The sequence below is a fragment of the Solanum stenotomum genome, chromosome 1, assembly GCF_019186545.1.
Source record: "Solanum stenotomum isolate F172 chromosome 1, ASM1918654v1, whole genome shotgun sequence".
NCBI classification, from domain to species: Eukaryota; Viridiplantae; Streptophyta; class Magnoliopsida; order Solanales; family Solanaceae; genus Solanum; species Solanum stenotomum.
In genome coordinates this window covers 24,121,820-24,142,024 of record NC_064282.1, presented here as the reverse complement: position 1 = coordinate 24,142,024, position 20,205 = coordinate 24,121,820, and the positions used below count along the sequence as shown (strand labels likewise).

General features: G+C 35.7%; 2 protein-coding genes across 2 annotated transcripts; one reads left to right on the top strand and one right to left on the bottom strand.

The window, feature by feature from the left end:
• Positions 1-1,057: 1,057 nt before the first annotated feature.
• LOC125865789 (protein translocase subunit SECA1, chloroplastic) lies at positions 1,058-17,282 on the top strand. Its single transcript, XM_049546041.1, has 20 exons — positions 1,058-1,530; positions 2,848-2,920; positions 3,323-3,529; positions 6,293-6,396; positions 6,517-6,696; positions 6,917-7,135; positions 7,909-8,022; positions 8,141-8,254; positions 11,501-11,668; positions 11,835-12,010; positions 12,332-12,398; positions 12,484-12,630; positions 13,052-13,147; positions 13,467-13,535; positions 13,652-13,753; positions 14,125-14,376; positions 14,470-14,537; positions 14,759-14,876; positions 16,401-16,640; positions 16,770-17,282. The coding sequence occupies exons 1-20, from the start codon at positions 1,117-1,119 to the stop codon at positions 16,902-16,904; spliced, it is 3,063 nt and encodes a 1,020-aa protein (XP_049401998.1). The 5' UTR covers positions 1,058-1,116; the 3' UTR covers positions 16,905-17,282.
• On the bottom strand, positions 17,135-18,753 carry LOC125865932 (uncharacterized). Its single transcript, XM_049546199.1, has 6 exons — positions 18,548-18,753; positions 18,396-18,443; positions 18,255-18,312; positions 17,829-17,942; positions 17,430-17,597; positions 17,135-17,343 (listed from the first exon to the last, which is right to left on the bottom strand). The coding sequence occupies exons 1-6, from the start codon at positions 18,640-18,642 to the stop codon at positions 17,284-17,286; spliced, it is 543 nt and encodes a 180-aa protein (XP_049402156.1). The 5' UTR covers positions 18,643-18,753; the 3' UTR covers positions 17,135-17,283.
• Between the last annotated feature and the right edge of the window lie 1,452 nt (positions 18,754-20,205).

The window sequence follows — 20,205 nt, the reverse complement described above, 5'->3', positions numbered from 1 at the left end:
TAATATAACATTAATAATGAGATTTGAAGGAAGGAAGTAAAAGAAATTAATAGCATTGATGATGTATGGAGTTAAATATGATCATCATTGATATTTCTTATTTTTTTAAAAAATCAATTTTTTAATTTATTTTTTAAAAACTTCAATAAATAAAATAAAATTTGAGGCATAATCTTTTTTGAAAGAATGACTTTATTTCTGAGAAATTATTTAATAAAAATATAAGAAAAATATTGAAAATATTGATAAATTTAAATTAAAACAAAATTTTAATTAAAGACACAAAAAATAAGACAAAGTAAAAGAAGAAAGAAATAGTAGAATAAATAAGTTGAAAGAAAACAAACTTTAAGTAAAGAAACATAAAAAAAATAAGATATAATTAAAAAGAGATAAATTTGTATAATACTTGTTCTCTCCTAATTTGGTACAATTCTATATATATATATAAAGATCTTTTAGCAAAAGAAATGATCTAAAAATTCAAAAAGGCAAATAAAATTCTGTAATTTTTTTTTTTGCAATTTTTATGAAGTTACAATAATAATCAAAAAAAAGAAAGAAAAATAAGTGATTTAAGAAAATAATATAAATAACATTAATGATGAGATTAAGGAAAGAAGTAAAAGAAATCAATAGCATTGATGATAATAGAAATCATTACTTCTGACCAACTATTTCCATGGAGATTTCTTAGACTTCTTTCTTATACTTAAATATCTATATGACTCATAACTTTTGTATAACAAAATCGAAAATTAAAAAAATATAGCACTTTAAGATTTTGGATTGCCTTAAGATAAAATGTTCTTAACAATGTAGTGTATGTATCGAAAATCCAAATATTACCGAATGATCATATGTAAGCTTAATCCCGTGCGAAGCACGGATAATTTACCTAGTTATTTTAAATATTTGAGCCAAAATCTAGTGTTATTTGTGGGTATTAAAATCTTCGTTATTAAATTAAAAATTTGGTTTGTTTGTTAGCAGTTAACACTATAGTATAAGTACACCATTGATGCCTTATCGGTTATCTCCTCATATAAATCCTCAACCCCTACTCTATTCTCTTCTCTTTCCTTGTATCTGTAACTTCAATTTCCAACCGGATAAATGGAGCTGGTGTTTTCACCGCCGTCCGTTGACTGGCCGGCCACCGCTGTGAAGCGGCCCTCTTCCTTAGCTTACCGTCGTAGCACTGCCGATGACAAGGTCCGAGGTTTAATTGGCACTCGCAGCTGGCTGCGAGGAGGAGAGGAATCATTGAGGTTGCTTGGTTTTGAGCTGGAAAAAAGCCGGAGGAGGAGAATGATGACTTCAGTAGCATCTTTGGGAGGGTTATTGGGAGGTATTTTTAAGTCTTCTGATTCTGGTGAGTCTACTAGGCAGACGTATGCCGCAACAGTCTCACTTATCAATGGAATGGAATCAATGATGTCTTCTTTATCCGACTCTCAATTAAGGGAGAAGACAGCTGCTCTGCAAGAGCGGGCTCGCCGTGGAGATTCCTTGGACTCCCTTTTACCGGTGAGTTTTTTAAAAAATAATATTTTAAAATGGGGGTAGGGGAAAGGGAAGTGAGGGAGGAGATTACAAGGTGGGGAATCCAATCTCACTAACAAGGTGAAAGTTCACGTAGTCAACTAACTTAGCTAGTAAGATTCCCCACCGATGAGCTATTGAACCAACTCCAGTTGTATTTTGTACTTCCATTTTGCTCATCTTATCTAAAGTTGGTGTGATGCCAGGGTGTTCATCGTTTAGGTGTATGAGCACCATGATTCGTAAAAATGTTATCTTTGATCCATCTGTCTCAATTTATGTTATTTTAGTCGCCCAGAAAAGAATTTATGTATTTTGGAAGTGGATATCATATACTGCTTTAGAGAAGCTAATCAAGTAGCGGACTTAATGGAAAAATTGGCATCAACAAGTGGAAATAGTACCTACTTTTACTTTTTGCAACATCTTCCTAAAGAGATGAAGCGAATGTTTCAACCTGACAAAATGCAACTTCCTAGTGTTAGGAGGAGATACGACAAATCCAATTTTATTGTAAGTTGATTTGTTTCTCTTCTAGTTTGCTATGGTGGAACTTTGCTCATTATATATCCTGATAAATATATTTTTTTGGATAAAATAATTAAATGATTTAGAAGAAGATGCAAAGCACAATGTGCAAGAAAGCTGCTCCAAACAGATAAATGGAGTCAGCTTGGCAAAAACTTGTGAAACGGTCAAAATGGAACCCTACTACTCTACTATACTAGAGATGGGGAACTAACGAAATATGCACACTGTTTGCAGTGGCGATAAATGCCCCATAAATAAACTAACTTGACATTTGGCTTTGAGAGTGCAAAAATAGGTGATTAACACTCTCATTGGTCTGCTTGCACATGACACTTCTGTTGATGAGGATTACACCTCTTTTCCTGAGATTGTCTTGTGTTAGGCATGCTTATCCTCATAGCTTTTTGGATAGGTTGTAAATAGTTGATCTGTTGGAGGTTAGGTCAATGTCCCCCTCCTCTTTTCTATTTTGCATTTAGATGAAGGACAATTAACTTGGTCAGCTAGACTAAAAATGTAAAAAAAAAAAAAAAAAAAAAAAGAAGAAGAAGAAAAGAATGACACAATTCTATACTTAGGAAAACTATAATTTTAAATTTAATGAGATTGATTTATAGCCACATAGATGTCTATGACTTGTTTAGAAGTTTCAAAGGCCTTCCTTTCTTTCTTAAAGGGAGGGACTGAGGGAGTATTATTTTTCTGATTTTTCTTTTACTGGAAATTGGAATAAGCTTTTGTATCTGTGATTGAAGTACAATTTGTTTGCAGGAAGCATTTGCTATAGTCAGAGAGGCTTCAAAAAGGGTTCTGGGCCTTCGTCCTTTTGACGTGCAACTTATAGGTAAAAGTATCCTGACTTTTAATGATGTATAGCAGTATTAATTTCATAATAGAAGCTTATCCTGTGAAATTACTAAATGTGAACATGTTCAGCATATATTTAAACAGATTCCGGAAAGTGTTGCACAATTTGAGGGTACCACATTTTTGTTTGCACATGATTTGTATCTGTGAAAAAAAAATAAGAACAATAGAGTGTGATTGAGGACATAAGCTCCTATTTTATGTAGTGACTTTCCTCAACTATCTTACTCTCCTTTAATTAGTGATATAAATGGTATTTTCTTGTTCACGGTTTGCTTAGTTCATCTCAATTATATAAGAAACAGTCTCATATAAAATGAAGCAATTATTTAATAATCGTGCAAGTGATACACCTTTTTTCTTTCTCTTTTTCCTATAGGTGGTATGGTTCTCCATAAGGGAGAAATAGCTGAAATGAGGACTGGTGAAGGAAAGACTCTTGTTGCCATATTACCTGCTTATTTGAATGCGTTGACTGGAAAAGGAGTTCATGTGGTAACAGTCAATGACTACTTGGCACGCCGAGATTGTGAATGGGTTGGTCAAGTTCCCCGTTTTCTAGGGCTAAAAGTTGGCCTCATCCAACGTATGTTTCGGTGTCTTCCTCTATCGTAGATGTTCTTTTAATTATTTTTATCTTAGCATTCTTTATCTTTAAGCTTGCAGCTCTTTCTATCACTTTTTATTTCTATTAGCGACATCGAAGCCCTAAAGTTTCATCCATTTGTGTGTTGAAATCAAATTCATCCATTGATGAGTACATGAGTACTCTCTAGCAGGATCAGTCTATGTCTCTAAGCACTGAGAAAAGTGTCTTTGTTTACAGAAGCACAGGAAGAACACTAATATCTGAGAATTTGATAAGAATAAGAATGTACACCAGTCGAATGCAAGAAAGCAGGGTAAAATGTCAACCACTTGTGGTTTTAATCCTGATTTATGCATGTTATGGTGGATTTCATGGATTATGTTTGGAGTTAAATGAGGGGTGGAAGTTCAGAAGAAAAAGAAAACATAGAAAGAGAGCAGTGAAGTGGTTCCTTTTGTTCTCATATAGTACGAAAAGGGAGGAATAGAAGATTGTCCGAAGGAAGACAAGAAAGGTTTTCCAGTAGCAAGAGCACTTCTTTTCCTACCAGAAGGTTGGGATTGTGAATCAATGAGGAAGGAGTGGGGTTTACCATATTTGAACAAAAATGGAAAGGTCGTAGGAACTAAAAAAAAATTGTACAATTTTGGGCGATACACAATAATTCAGCTGACATTGACTAATTGTTTAAAATTCTCTACCTTCTGTATACATCTTGTATACCAGAGATGGATGGCTTGCCAGAGAATAATGTGTTGGAGAGATGAAGACCATATTGGCAGTGCATGGTGAGAGTTGTTGCAAGCTCCTTTTGGCCACACGGTGGAAAGAAGAAGAGAGAGGAAGGAGAAAAAACAATATAAAAAGCTACCCAACCCTCACCACACACTGTCATGGGTTGTTAGGGTGAAATGGTCATCTTGTATGCTAATATCGGGATTATACCCACCCGTTCCCTTAGTATTTAAGTCATCCCACAAATCCACATAGAACAACCCAGTCTGTCAGAATCTAGAGTGATAGTAAACCGAACATGGATAAACCACTCGATCCTGAGTATAATCCTGTGGATCAAACTATTGTTAAGGGATTCATAGAAAGACATGCTAACGAGACACTCTGACCATTAACTACTCCCGCTATCTCAATTTATGTGAAAAAATTTCCTTTTTAGTATGTCCCAAAAAGAATGTCACTATTATATAATTAGAAACAACTTAATTTTGAAATTTTCCCCTTTACCCTTAGTAAAATGATTTATTGTTCACACAAATGTCTAAGGTTTGTTTTAGACCATAAATTTCAAAAGTCTTACCTTTTTTCTTAAACTTTGTGCATAGTCAAATGGCATCACATAAATTGGGACGGAGGGAGTATGAAATACAAAATTAACGAGATATCCTTGACGTAGAATTTTAGTAATAAAAACTTGTCCGCTTGCTTTAAAAGATAAAAAAACAAGAGAAAATCTATACTTAAAACCTGCTAATACATACTGTCAAGCATGCATATATCAATAGAAATATGTTATTCTTCACGCTCAAGTGTTATATTTTTGCCTTTATCAGTATCTCAATTGTCTGAAATTTGGAGTTGAGCGACTCTTTTGTGCTCATATTTCTGGTAAGATATCAATATTCTTCTTTACATGACAACTATATCTGAGACAAATAAAAAGAAAGGAATAGCTAGTCTAAGGTGTTGTAAATTGTGCTGGTTTTCTGTTATTATGACATATTTTATTGTTTGTAAGCCATATATCTGTCATAACTTTTTATTTCACTTAGTTTTTCTGACATTTAATTTACAATCAGGGACGATAATCAGTTCATACCATGTTCAAAGAAACTGTATATCTTATATATTTTTTATGTTTTAAAATCTAACAGTTGCTCAACAAAATATTCTTTGAGTTAATTTCCAGTTTAAATTCCGCACTAATTTCTCCTTAATATTTCTGGGCTAATTTTATTTAATAAAGTCTCTCCATGCTAATTAAGTGATACAGTTTGATGAGGCATGAAATTTAAGGTGGATTTATATATTGGATGAAAGAGAATCTTAAAGTATTACTGGAAATGTTAGTTTTATAGAAATTTGAATATTTATGTTAATCTAAATTCTCAAGACTTTTGAAAGTTGATAAGTAAACTTGTAGTAGAATGGTACTCCTATTAAACATGATTGGGACATTCCAAAATGGAAGCAGTGCAGATGAAATGGAGCAGAAGGAGTAGCGTTCCTTTTTGGTTAATCAATATATGTAAATTATGTTTTTATTTAGTCAAAGAATAAGTTAACTTACCGAAATATTGCATGATTCAATTTTTGTAATGGTGATTTGATTCTTTTAGCTTTTGTTCTTCTTTTCCTTTCCTTCCCTCCAGTGTCATTTCCATAAAACTCAAAAGGTTGAATATATTTCACATTTGACACGATGATCACTTTTTTTAAAATCTTATATTATTGCTATTGTCTTTATATTTTTGGGTAGTCCACGTGATTTACTTTTTCTTCTTAAGATTATCAAGAAGTGTAGCAAAACAATTTTTTACTTGCAAGGAGTCAAGGGCCATATTTGTCCTTTGTAGTCTCTAGTATCTGGTATTCTTACTAGCTTTGAATGCTGATTTTTTATCGCTGACCTTGGAATGCTAGTTTTTCCATTGCTAACCTTTGAATGCTAATTTGAAGTATCTGTAATGTTCTAGTTTCTGAGCAGGATTTTCAGTAATCTAACTTAATTTTTGATTGGAACAGAGAACATGACAAGTGAACAAAGGAGGGAGAATTACTTGTGTGACATCACTTACGTGACTAATAGCGAGCTGGGTTTTGATTACCTGAGAGATAATCTTGCCACGGAAAGTAAATCTTTTACTTTGTTATAGTTTGATATGTTTTGCTTAACATTCTATGTGCTCTGAAGTTACCAGGATTTCCCACTTATTACTAGCCAAGTGATTGTTTCGTTTACTCTGCAGAGTGTGGATGAGCTTGTCGTGAGAAATTTCAATTACTGTGTGATTGACGAGGTTGACTCTATTCTGATTGATGAAGCCAGGACTCCCCTAATCATATCTGGACCTGCTGAAAAACCTAGTGATCAGTATTATAAAGCTGCTAAGGTAGCAGCTGCCTTTGAGCGAGATATTCATTATACGGTGAGGATTGAATTCTGCCAGATGATATATCCATTAACCAATAGGATTTCAGCTGTTGCAGGAAATTCTCATTTAGCTAGACATTTGACCAGGGACCTTCCGCTATGACTTTATATTCTTGGTTACTCTCCCGAAACAATAAGTACATACAGGAACATAATATTCTTGTTTGTTGCGATTTGCAAACCAGTTTAATTATATACTCCTACTGCAATTGCAGGTTGACGAGAAGCAAAAAAATGTCTTACTGACAGAGCAGGGTTATGCAGATGCTGAGGAAATTCTGGATGTGAAAGACTTGTATGATCCGCGGCAACAATGGGCATCATATATTTTGAATGCAATAAAAGCCAAAGAACTTTTTCTTAAAGATGTGAATTACATCATTCGCGGGAAGGAGGTTCTTATAGTAGATGAGTTCACTGGCCGAGTCATGCAGGTAACTTAATTTGCTTCAAGTGTTTTAGTTTGACCAAGATAAGTAATTGAAGAAATTAAAAGAAGTTCTATATCTAATTTATAGCATAATGTTTAGGTGCAATTGTGTCATTCCTATTTCGAAAAGCATTGATTAAGCTGTTAGATGCAAATTTTATTGAGACCCATCTCCCACTATTCTGGTACATGAGCATGCCATGGTATGTCTAAGGGTGAGCGACAGCGTAACCCTCATCCTCCTTTTTCATGGGATGCATGGTGGGTGGGATGGGGTGGGGAGATGTGCTGATGCAAAATAGAAGATGGCAGCAGTTTGTCTGGTCACTAGCCCAGAAGTTCTTATCCTTTATTAACATGAGCTCTACTAATCAATTGCTCATACTGCATGTTTTGTACTTCGGTTGTTTCATGTCATCGCCAATGAATGCTGTCAGATTCATTGCATTGGATTGAAGTTTTAGCAGTATTCTATTTATTAGGTTATTGTTACTTTTTTTTTTGAAGTTGCACTACAGTAAAAGGTATGAATCTGCATGTACTGAAGCCACATGATTCTACTTTTGTCTTAACATTGTATGTGAAATTGCCCATCTTAGCACAGATAATTCCCATAACGTAATGTCAGTAGATTGTCAACATCTGTAATACTGTAGGCTTATGTTTTCCTCTAACCTGCATGCGGTGCTCTTCAAAGTCATCTAGCATCTCCTAACTGAAGGCTGGTGATTAGCCTCTTAACGACATACACATTTACAGTCAATTATATGTTTTCAGGGGAGACGTTGGAGTGATGGACTTCACCAAGCAGTGGAAGCGAAGGAAGGCCTACCCATTCAAAATGAAACTGTAACCTTAGCATCAATTAGCTACCAAAACTTCTTTCTCCAGGTTGGGTTCCCTTGGCAGATTTAGTACATCCCCATTCTGTTAAGTTTGTCCTGGGTTTTAACGATATCTATCATTTTCGGAGCTAAAACTAGTGATATTTGTTTGGATGAGCTTGTAGTTCCCAAAGCTTTGTGGCATGACCGGCACTGCTGCAACAGAAAGTGCAGAATTTGAGAGCATTTACAAACTCAAAGTAACTATGGTGCCTACAAACAAGCCAATGATAAGAAAGGTAAGTCTTATTAAGGCTTCCGCTTTAATGATTTTTCTTCACTTAACGCTTTCTTTCTTATTATGCGAACATGAAACTCAGAGGTAATTAGCTGCAACATGCATCAACTTTCCATTTAAAATATGTCTATGTATCCTAAGTAGGAATATGATGGTAGTAACACAATTGGCACGTTAGAATTATTGCCCTCGCTGTGTGCATGTTGTTGCCTGAAATGTAGCTGCTATGGCAAATAGCTGATGGCCTATGCCACAAAGCTGTCCAATTGGCCCTGTGAATAATTGACTGAGCATTGAAAAGTGGTCAATCTATTTGGACTCAGGGCCTGGCCAAAGCATCCAATGGTAATTCAGTGAAACAAGTTTCGAGTCAACACCAGTCATGATATTTCTCGTGATGATGCTGTATGCAATTGAATGACCATATAGGGAATGAACTTTTCAACCAAGTATGTTGAAATGAGGGTGGCTGTCTAATGAGTGCTAGATTGATGGTAATGTGTAAAGGGGAAAAAGAAGGAGGTAATGTAAATGTGCTGTTTTATTGAGCTAAAGACATAGATGGTAGAAGAAACATTGTGGCTTTGAGCTTCCAATGTATAAGAGGCGATAACAAATAGCTTGTGCATTTCGATGGTGCTGGAGATGATATATAAAGAAAAATTGTGATTTCAAATTGTATTTTTGCTGAGTCTGTGGAATGGTAGTTTTTGTTCTGAACTTAACAGGTTGTGTTGGAAATTTATGTATTCCTATGCTCCTTAAAATTTCATTATACAATTACCAGGCTGTGCTAGGAATTTGTGTATCCCTATGTTGCTTGAGATACTGAGAAGCGAAACACATTATATGTACTGCTTCAGAGTACCAATAGAGGTGAATTGGGAGGGAGAAAATGACAATATGAATAAGTAAACAGTAGCAATGTCTCGAAGGCGTTTTAGTTGCTGGGAAGGACCTCAAAAGGGTTTACAGCATTTAGACCTAAATTGCGGTAAGTACAAATGAGAGTATTCCAGTTCTTTAAGAACAATGGAGGCTAGCTGCTGATGAAAAATCACTGTAATAGATGGACTACCAATCCATTGAATACACCTTATGGGGTCAGTGTATGGAGAGCTATCAGGAACCTATGGCCAACAGTATTGAGAAAGACTTCTCTTAAGGTGGGAAATGGTAGGAAAGTGTCTTTCTGGAAAGAGATTTGGCTGACCTATTTGGCCGACACATGAGCCATTGCAGCATACATATACAGATCTCCTTATTCTATGCCAGAAAAAAGAGGCATTAGTGGGAGAAGCTTGGTCATCACAGGAGTGGAATTTGAGCGTCAGAAGATACCTTAATGATTGGGAGGTGAGCAGGGTTGCAGACTTCTACAACACCTTAGCACAATTCAAAGGGACTTTTGAAGCTGAGGACAGTATGTGGTGGCAAGGTGATAGTCAAGGTAAGTTCTTTGTCAAGATAGCATATAGAGAACTCAATATAATTAACAATCAGGAGAATTGTTGGCCTTGGAAAATAATCTGGAAAATTAAAGTTCCATACAAAGTGGCCTATTTCTCATGGTTGCTGACTTGCTGGCCAAAGAGGTAGTTCTGACCCAAGACAACTTAGCTAGAAGGGGCCTTCAGCTGTGTTCTAGATGTAACCTATGTGGGGAGCATGCAGAGACTATCGGTCCTCTCTTTCTCCAATGTCCCTGGTCAAGCCAATTGTGGAGAATTTTCATCAATTTGAGGCGTATCAGATGGGTAATGCCAGGAAGGGTTGGCTGGTTTATTAGACAATTGGAGTGTAGAGGGGAATCTGTCTAGTCAACAAGAGAGATGGAAAATTATCTCAGCTTGCATTTGATGGACAATGTGGAAAGAAAGGAACTAGAGATGCTTTGTATACAATGGAGCTCTATTCCGAAGATGAACTGTCTAGTTTTGTACTACTGTTGGTGTAAACGGGAACTTTTAGAAGATGCTGAGCCTATTTTTGATGTCTTAGATTGCATATAAATCTGAAGCTGCTGCATCTTTTCTTGTTTTTGCCTCACCCTTCTAAATTTTTGGGTGGCTTCACAACTTGTTCAGTCTTCTTTTACAATATGAAAATGTTACCTTCCTCAAAAAATAGAAAATAAAGTCTCAAGAATTTGTTTTAGTGTGAGAAAAAACAGAGTTTTAGCTGCACGCAGGTATAGTGTATGCTAAATGTCTAGCTTGAAGTGTATTAATTATTCCAAGTAGCTCTATTATGCTAGGGAAAGTTAGTACAACAAGCTTAACAAAATAGGTAAATGAGAGAATTCATAGATGACCCGAAGGTAATGTTAGAGGGGGGAAATTAGGTAGACTGTTAATGTGCAATTAGAACCCATAAGTTTAATGCAGGTAAAACGAAGGCCACATATCTTGAAATCTATTAACAGATTATTCCAATTAGCTGTTATATCCTAAAAGTACATTATTTTCAACAGATAGGTGTATGGGACAATTGCACCATCTCAACTATATTGGATAGTGGGTATTGGCACTTTTGTTTGCATATATGACAAGTCATTGGAACTTTAGGGTATTATATAACTTTTATGGCACAATTTTCGAGCAACTCACCACTTGCTACCTCAAGCAACTCTTCATTTTGTGTTTTTTTCTCAAGATAATATTAAAGACAAGTTTGACATTTAAATATTGTGTTCAATGAGGCGATCAAGCAAACATGTAATGTGCCAACTATGGAATTTTTTTAAGGTACAGAAAATCGAGATGAGATGAAAACAAGTGTATGGTAATCTTAAGGTGTTTTGCGCTACCAAAGAATTTATTCATCACCAAAGAACTTTAACTTCAAAATATTTGGGGCTTCTGTCTGCTATTGACTTTCCATAGAGCATGGTGAGCTTCTATGCTGCGCAAGCTCAGTAGTTTACCTTTTTCTGGGGAGCAGGGGAGTTCTAGCTGAAGATTGATGGAGGCAAGTTGCCCATATTGTCTTGATAGTGGTTAACCAATACTGAGGTTTTTAGTCTGATTCTGTTAGCAACTATTTGGATAGATTTTACAATATGGCTTCTTCTCAATCTTAGTGGAGAAGTCTTTTAATGATTGCGAGGAATAGACATTGAACTGTTAACTTTTTCATGAATGGCATGGATATCAACCTGAAAATGTATGTGCTCTTATCGTTACTAGTCCATATGTGAAATTTTCATCTGTGAATAATATTGGCTTCTTCTTTTCCCTTTTTCCAGGATGATTCCGATGTAGTCTTTCGCGCAACTTCTGGCAAATGGAGAGCAGTTGTTGTAGAGATTTCTAGAATGCATAAGATAGGGAGACCTGTACTGGTTGGTACAACCAGTGTTGAGCAGAGTGATGCACTGTCGGAGCAGTTGCGTGAAGCTGGGATCCCCCATGAGGTGAGCTCTAAAGTTTGAATATGACTTGAAAGCGAGGATTTTGAAAATTATGGTTTCCTTTTCATGCTGATTTCTCTTATATTGTTTTAAACATATATTGGGTACTATCAAGTGCCCCAAGTTAGTTATTCTCTAAAGATTTTTTAATAGACATTGTTTGTCCAAGGTTCTGAATGCTAAACCAGAAAATGTGGAACGAGAAGCTGAGATTGTGACACAGAGTGGGCGTCTTGGTGCAGTTACAATTGCAACTAACATGGCAGGTCGTGGTACAGATATAATTCTTGGTGGTAATGCAGAATTCATGGCAAGACTGAAGTTGCGAGAAATATTAATGCCAAGGTTGTTGCTCCATGGATAATTTTTGTTCTCATGAATTGTCAATATATGCACAGTTTAATGCTATTGCATTAGAATTAGAAATCTTTTCTTCCAAGAGGAACATGTTGGTATTCATTATAGCAGTTGGTGGCATATGGAATTGGTGTTGTTCCCTAATTAATTTGTCATTTAGAAAAATTAATAATTAATTTGTCATTTAGAAAAATTAATACTAGTGTATACTATTATGGATGGAAGCACCGGGCTAATGTGAACTATTTTCTTCAATATGCCATTGCTTCAAAGTATTACAATGTTTAGTGAATAATATGAATGTTGCAGAGTTGTCAGACCAGCTGAAGGAGTTTTCGTCTCTGTAAAGAAACCTCCTCCAAAGAGGACATGGAAGGTTAGTTCAAGTCTGATTTGTAAAGCAACTTCAGAAATATTCTTTAGTTGTGATCACTACAAAATTGATATTCGTAATCATTCAGGTTAGTGAAAGTCTATTTCCATGCACACTATCCAAAGAAAAGACCAAGCTGGCTGAGGAAGCTGTAGAAGTTGCTGTCAAAATGTGGGGTCCGAGATCGTTGACAGAACTAGAAGCAGAGGAACGATTGTCTTATTCTTGTGAAAAGGTGAAGTTAAAATAAGAATTTATTATACTGTCATTATCTTTGTCTTGACAAGGAGAAAAAAAATAGGAGTAGATATATATGGCTTGGGCTGGAGATATAGCCTGTTGGTATTCTAAACTTTAAAACAAGCAGAGTTATTCTCCAATGGCGATAACTAGTCCATAGCAAGTTGTGCTTTACAGAGGAAAATCCTACATGGAAATGGAAATCATTAATAAGCTGAGATTGTAGCATATTAATTATTCCAAGCTCTTCAAAATCCAACTTGATAAAACACCTTCCTAATATTTCGAACTACAAAAATACGTTCTTACATTTTCCTTCTACTGTTTGGAGAGATACAATGACTCAAGCATATTTGCCAAAACAAATAAGTAGAATCTATTGTTTTTGATTACTCAACATATAATTTATGTCACAGGGTCCTGTTCAAGATGAAGTAATTGCAAAGCTACGCAGTGCTTTTCTAGAAATTGTCGGAGAATATAAAGTCTACACTGAGGAAGAGAAAAAGGAGGTAGTTTAGTGATCTTTTAAATTATCTTGGGTATTCCTTTTTCATTTCGAACTATATGTATACTTCTGAAATTTCCATTTCATATATTACCGGCATTCAGTCCAAGCATGAACCTCTCTTTGTTTCTGCTGCTTAAATGTACTGAACATACATATGATTCTGTGGCGCACAACTTCTACCTCACTCCAATATAAAAGAATCTCTTTCCTTTAAAAAGTAGCTCTGGCCTTCAGTTTGACTCAATTATACCCTGGAAAGTGTCTTCTCCTTTTCCCTTTGATTGGATAGTCTTCTGATTTATTTATTTTGACGTGCAAAGGTTATTTCGTCTGGTGGGCTCCATGTGATCGGGACTGAACGACATGAGTCACGGCGAATTGACAATCAGGTACTATTTTGACATTGCTATTGCAGTACATTGGTGCAAAACCAATTAGTGCCTTTTCATCCCATTGTCCGTACCATTCTGTTGGAGATTTGATTGTAATATTTATATGCACGAAGCTGCGTGGTCGAAGTGGTAGACAAGGAGATCCTGGAAGTTCCCGCTTCTTCCTTAGTCTTGAAGACAACATATTCCGTATATTTGGTGGGGATCGAATTCAGGTAACTTATTGTGTGCTCTACGTATTATGTTTTTTTCTTTTAACTGTGGTGGGGCCAGCTTGCACTCACCTGTCGATTAATTCCACGGAGTACTTGCTACCTCCAACCCACATAGCTACCAGATAATTTTGTCCACCAAGGTTTGGACAGATGGAAAGCAATCACCTACTGTTTTTACGTTGGGATTTTAACCTGTGACCGTTGACCACTTCATGGTTCTTCATGTAAGACATTATTATGTTTATGATGTCCCCCAAGGTTTGGACAGATGGAAAACAATCACCTACTGTTTTTACATTGGGATTTGAACCTGTGACGTTGACCACTTCATGGTTCTTCATGTAAGACATTATTATGTTTATGACATCCAGGGGATGATGAGAGCATTTAGAGTGGAGGACTTACCAATTGAATCAAAGATGTTGACAAAAGCGCTCGATGAAGCTCAACGGAAAGTAGAAAATTACTTTTTTGACATCAGGAAGCAATTATTTGAATACGATGAGGTATTGAATAGCCAAAGAGACCGGATATACACCGAGAGAAGAAGGGCCCTAGAAGCAGATGACCTCCAAGCTCTCCTTATTGAATATGCTGAATTAACAATGAATGACATCTTGCAGGTACATAAATTTGTTAATTTCCATACTCTAAAAGTTAGTTCTTTTGCATATGAATTTGTAACAACTGTTTTCTTTTCTGTTTGAATGTAACAGGCAAATATTGGTTCTGATGCTCTAAAAGAAAGCTGGGATCTTGAGAAGCTTATTTCAAAGCTGCAACAGTAATGATCTCGTGACAACTCTTTACTGTGTCTTTTTTTCATGAATTCATTCATTTTTCGGCATTTGTGAATCAAAGGAAAGGTTATGGTATTTAAAGAGTGCCGTAACCAGTTGCGAGCTTCATGTTCCCATAGTTCTTCTCATCTATCCTACATTTCTTCCATATTCTGAATAGTACTGTCATATTACGATTCTACTCTGAGCTACTTGACCTTCACAGGTATTGCTATCTGCTGAATGATTTGACACCTGATTTGTTGGCGGCAAATGGTTCTACTTATGAGGAATTGCAGCAGTATCTTCAGCTACGTGGACGTGAAGCATATCTCCAGAAGAGGGTCAGTTTTCTTTGGTTATACTTCCAATTTCCTTGCAGCTCTTACTTCCACTTAGGTTGAGTGTCTTGCAAGATGAACATAACTAATGGATCCTATCGTCAAGTATTTAAAACACCCAAGCATTTAAAACGAAAAGGTTGGTTGGAAGAGGTGGAGTAATGCCCACTGGGCATTGACAGAGTAGGGGGTTAAGGGGATCAGGTATGGAGATGAGGTGAAAATTCTCATCCCTTAAAAAAAGGTCATTTCACATAACCTGTTAGACCTGCTTGTGATGGGAGATCTCTCTTTCCTTTTTTCGCCCCCATGTCGCCACCCTTATGTTTAAATCTGAGGGCAGGTCAACTTAATATCAATTCGAAGGAACATGAAAGTAATTCTCACTTCTCCCAAAAACTAGTATTCTGTTGTGGACCTAACACCTTTTTTAACAAATTGTGATTCCAGATGGCACAGTTCACCCAATTTAGTAAGTACCACTGGCAGAGGTCCTAAGTGATTAGTCTCGCCACACACTTCAACAGAATCTTTCAAGTGGAAAGTGAATCAGAACCTAAATTAAATGAATGCAACTCTTAGCCTTTAGTAGTTCACACAATTCTAAAATTCATTTGTTGGTATGGAATAATATTCACTCCACATCAAGTTGAAATGTGGAATAGCCCTTAAAATTCATTTTATTTATTTTTAAGGGAGTCCTTCCTGTGCCTGAATTTTACAATCATTAGATAGTTTCGGCCATCTCGTAGGATGCATGTTGTCAAGGTGAAAATGGAAGAGAAGAGAAGGGTGGAGGAGAAAACTACCTCAAAGTCCAAATGCTTTCTTGCACATCTACTCTGCGTGATAAGAGTGGTTGCTATAGGTTGATGCTCAACATGAAATAGTCTAATTACAAACGAGTCTTTTGAAGGATACAGTTGATTCACATGGTCAACCTAGACTATCTTGTGAAGAGGTCTAGTTGAATGACTTTTAGGGCATCAAACAGAAATTGTTCTGGGAACTGGCCAAGATTAGTACCTTATTGGTTCAGATTATTCACATGTTTTTGATCAATATTATTTCATCAGATTAGTATATCACAATAGTCTATGGTCAATACATTAAAAGTTCCTCCTGACCTTGGTAGACACTAGACGGTACATGTTGTTGGTGGGAGGTAGCAGGTAATTTGTGGAATTAGTCGAGGTGCGCAGAAGTTGTCCTGGACACCACTGTCATAAAAAAAAATTACATAAAAAGTTCCATTTTCTTGACTCTAGACAGACAGTACTGCAACCAAACTTGTCAGTTTTGTTGAACTTAAATAGTAATCCTTCTACATACTCAGATTAGATTTTGATAATCAACACCAAAAATGCACTGAGAAATGAAACAGGCAAAGAGAAACCATATATAATTAGTAGGACATTTGTGAGCTCCGTACTCTCCATTTCAGCATCTCTTTGATATTTTGGAGTATTGAATTGCTTCTTCGTTTCCTTTTCCTCTTACTATTGGATATTCATTCCTATCATTTAGGATATTGTGGAGAAAGAAGCCCCAGGTTTGATGAAAGAAGCAGAGAAGTTTCTAATATTGAACAACATTGATCGCCTGTGGAAAGAACACTTGCAAGCACTCAAGTTTGTCCAGCAGGCTGTGGGGTTACGAGGTTACGCACAAAGGGATCCACTAATAGAATACAAACTTGAAGGGTACAACCTTTTCATTGAGATGATGGCACAGATCAGGAGAAATGTCATATATGCTGTTTATCAAGTTAGTATCCTGACTTTTGAGATCTTCCAATCTTCAAGAAATTTTGTAGAGGATGCAATCTTTTCGTTCACTCCTCCCACTTAACCAAATTTATATACCTGATTTTTATTATTTGTTTTCTTTTGTCAGTTTAAACCAGTCATGGTGAAGCCTCAAGACCAGAAAAAGAGTGACAAGGTGGACAAAGCCAACACAAATGGGAGGGGTAGTAATGGTGCTACCAATCCATCTCCATCAGCTGTTAGCTCACAGTCCAGTGCCTAAGGCATTGTTCTGGAACCGACAGTTTTGGGGAGAGCAGAAGACATATGCGATAGATTCTTTCACCAACACATAATTCTGAAGTGCAGAGCAACCCAGATGTCACTTGCAACTGGAAATATCAAATAAGGTACCCACGGGACCGATACATTGTGAATCAAACAGCCTAATCTCAGCTTAGATTAAGATATGAAATTCAGTAGGCCTCTGCAACGTGGTATCGTTCAGCATGATTCCTTGATGTACATGTCATTGTAAAGAAGATAAAAGCTTCTTGAAATTACATATTACTTCACTTTTACAAGGTTTGTAATCAAAAACTAGATACACCTTCACAATACACTATTGATCAATGTCTCTGTATGAAGCCTCATTGCAATAGTCATTCAAAATTGTGGAGTATTTCAGTGCTGATAAATTGATTAAACTTGTTTCCTTTATCCTGCATGGAGCATACCATATCACACATTGGAAGTTGGAAAAGTCCAGTTCAATATCCACAGGAACAAAGAAGCTGAATTCCCTTACCTTAACACCAATGGCAATTGCAGTTTTAAGTTTAACCAGTTCACCCAATCTCAAAGAACCTCTTTTCTTGTCTTTGACGAATACAACTGGTACCTTCTTTGAACTAGCCAAGCTTTCCACATGTTTGGTCAGCAACCGCGGATGACAATCAGATGCTATTAGTATAACCTACATATCCACAATGTCAAAGAGGTTTAACAAATTAATGCATCATACCAAAGAACATGCATACTGTAGATACAGAAAACATGTAGGCATTGAATTGGAAGAATACAGAACTACAATGTAGAATTGACACTTTGAAGCTCAATCATATAGATCCAACAGGAATTTTTAAGGCAGGTTGAAACCAAATGAAAGTGAGGATGCAAAAAGTTCATGAGCAGGCGAGCTAAAAACCTGAAGTCGAGTTGAATGCATTTTAAGGGATAGTGATGAGCGTTCATTAGCAGGAATGGGGGGCATTCTCTCAAGCACCCGCGTTACTTCATTCACCCCTACTGAAAACTGTTGCTGCATAAATATCAGATCAGCAGCTTGAGTATGAGAAAATTAGCATCCTATATAATGGAAAACTGAAAAAAAAAAAAAAAAGAACTCCTTTTGATATAAAAAAAGCTAACTGTGAGTAATAAGGTCTATATGAAGTCGAAAAAACATGAGGTCTCGAGTTCAAATTTTAGTGTAGATAGAAAATTTCTTAATTGCGAGTGATACTTCTTTCATAACCATTGATAATTCATCTTCTTCCTTGAGTGGTGGACCACAATTGGGGCTTGAACTATATAGCTCAAAAATAAACTCGATAGGAGGGTAGGAACCAACCTTAAGCCAAAATTTCTCAGGTAAAGATATGTCGGATTTTCTGGCAGTGGCTATCTCCCTGCGGCGGGGCATCGTTAATATCTTGCGGCAGAGAAAAAAAAAAGCGACAAGTTGAGAAATACGAACGACGGATAAATTTACCTCTTAATCGCCGTGAGGAGACGGTCCAGAACTTCACCTTCATAGCAACTGGATTGATATTTATTGGTACATAAAAACCGCAGCGATTAACCAATTGACTACTCTCAATCTAAAAAAAAAACAGAGAAGAGAATAATGATAACGAGGTTTACATTGTCGGTTGCCGGAAAGAATGGCGGCTAACGGAGACTTTCTTGTCCTCTTCTCCTGTGACTATGGTTGTAGAAGCAGCCATTGGCATACTCATCTTCCTAACCCTCGCCCCCTCAGTTGCCGCCTACAGAAAATTCTGCTGCTATTTGTTGGACCATGGGCTTTGCTTTTCGATCCCATAAGGGAAAGTTTAATCATTTGGCCATAATATAGACATGTCTTTTAATTTAGTTTCAATTATTATCCAAGTTTTTCAATTTTTAATATGCATAATTAAACGCTTAAGTTTATATAAAATTAGACAATTAAACACATGAGACCTAGATCGGCATGTAAGACGCATGTGTTTACTTATTTAATTTTGAAAAAATACATAATTACCCCATTAAAGTAAAAGACCTATTTTTTTAAAAAGACACTTCAACTTTGTGGAGGTCCTAGTACTCCTTAAACAATTTTAAAGTGTTGTAAAAATCTCATTTTTCAGCCACCCTCAATTACAAGAAAAGAAGTGCAATCACGCACCAATTATTATCTGTCACGTGTTTATTTTAATTTTTAATTTTAATTTTCATTTTTGTCTTATTTTATTAACTTCATTTTTTTTTTCTTTTTCTCTTTCTTCTTCTTTCTTCATTACCCTCTGCTCTTCTTCAGTCCTTCATCATCAGGAATCCTCTACGTAGACGCCATCTTCGTCAATCCTCCGGAGTAGTCTTCATCACGTCACTATTATAATACCATTTCCACCATTAATATCATCAAATTATTGTTAAATCAAAAATAAAATTACTAACGAATTATAAATTGAAAATTAATAATCACCTCCAATCTACCATCTCCTTTTCAAAATTATAACAATTATGCAGCGGAAATCCATTACGATGAAGGTAATGTAATTCTACAATACTCTCAAATCGAAGAAATTTCTTTATTTACATGCAAAAGAACTACACGACAATTTATTTATTTAAAAAGGGAACAATGTTATCAAGGAGGTTTACAATTATTATTATTTTGGAAAAAAATAAGGGCAAAAGAAGAAAAAAGAACAAAGAGAAGCAAGAAGACAAGGAAAAAAACGAGCGAAGAAAATGGGTCTTCTAAGTTGAAGAAGATAAAGAAGAGGTAGTTGGTTCTTTTGATATTTGGGAAAGAAGATAACAAAAATAAAGAATTGAGAAAGTACAATAAAATAAATAAAAGAAAAAAAAATTCTAATAAAATAAATATTTATTTACTTTTGGTTCAGCTCACTCTCTGAACTACGGAATAATGGGGTAATAGGACCCCTACAAAATTGAAGTGTCTTTTTTAAAAAAACATGTCTTACTTTAATGAGGTAATTAAGTGTCTATTTGTACACATTTAAAGTTGAGGACATAAATATTAACTGAAACCAAATTAAAACACATATACCAAAATATTTATATGCGTTAGCCAATATATACACTAATTATATATTTTTTTGACTACTTTTTTTGTTTTACTAAAGTTAATTTCTTCCATAAAATAATTGCACACAATGAATTTGCTCGTTATATACCTTTTGAACATACAATTTACATAATTGCATGTCCGATCGGAGGTTATACAACAATAGAAGTGTAGTTTAATCAAATTATCAAGGTATACTAATGTAAGTTGTATACTCATA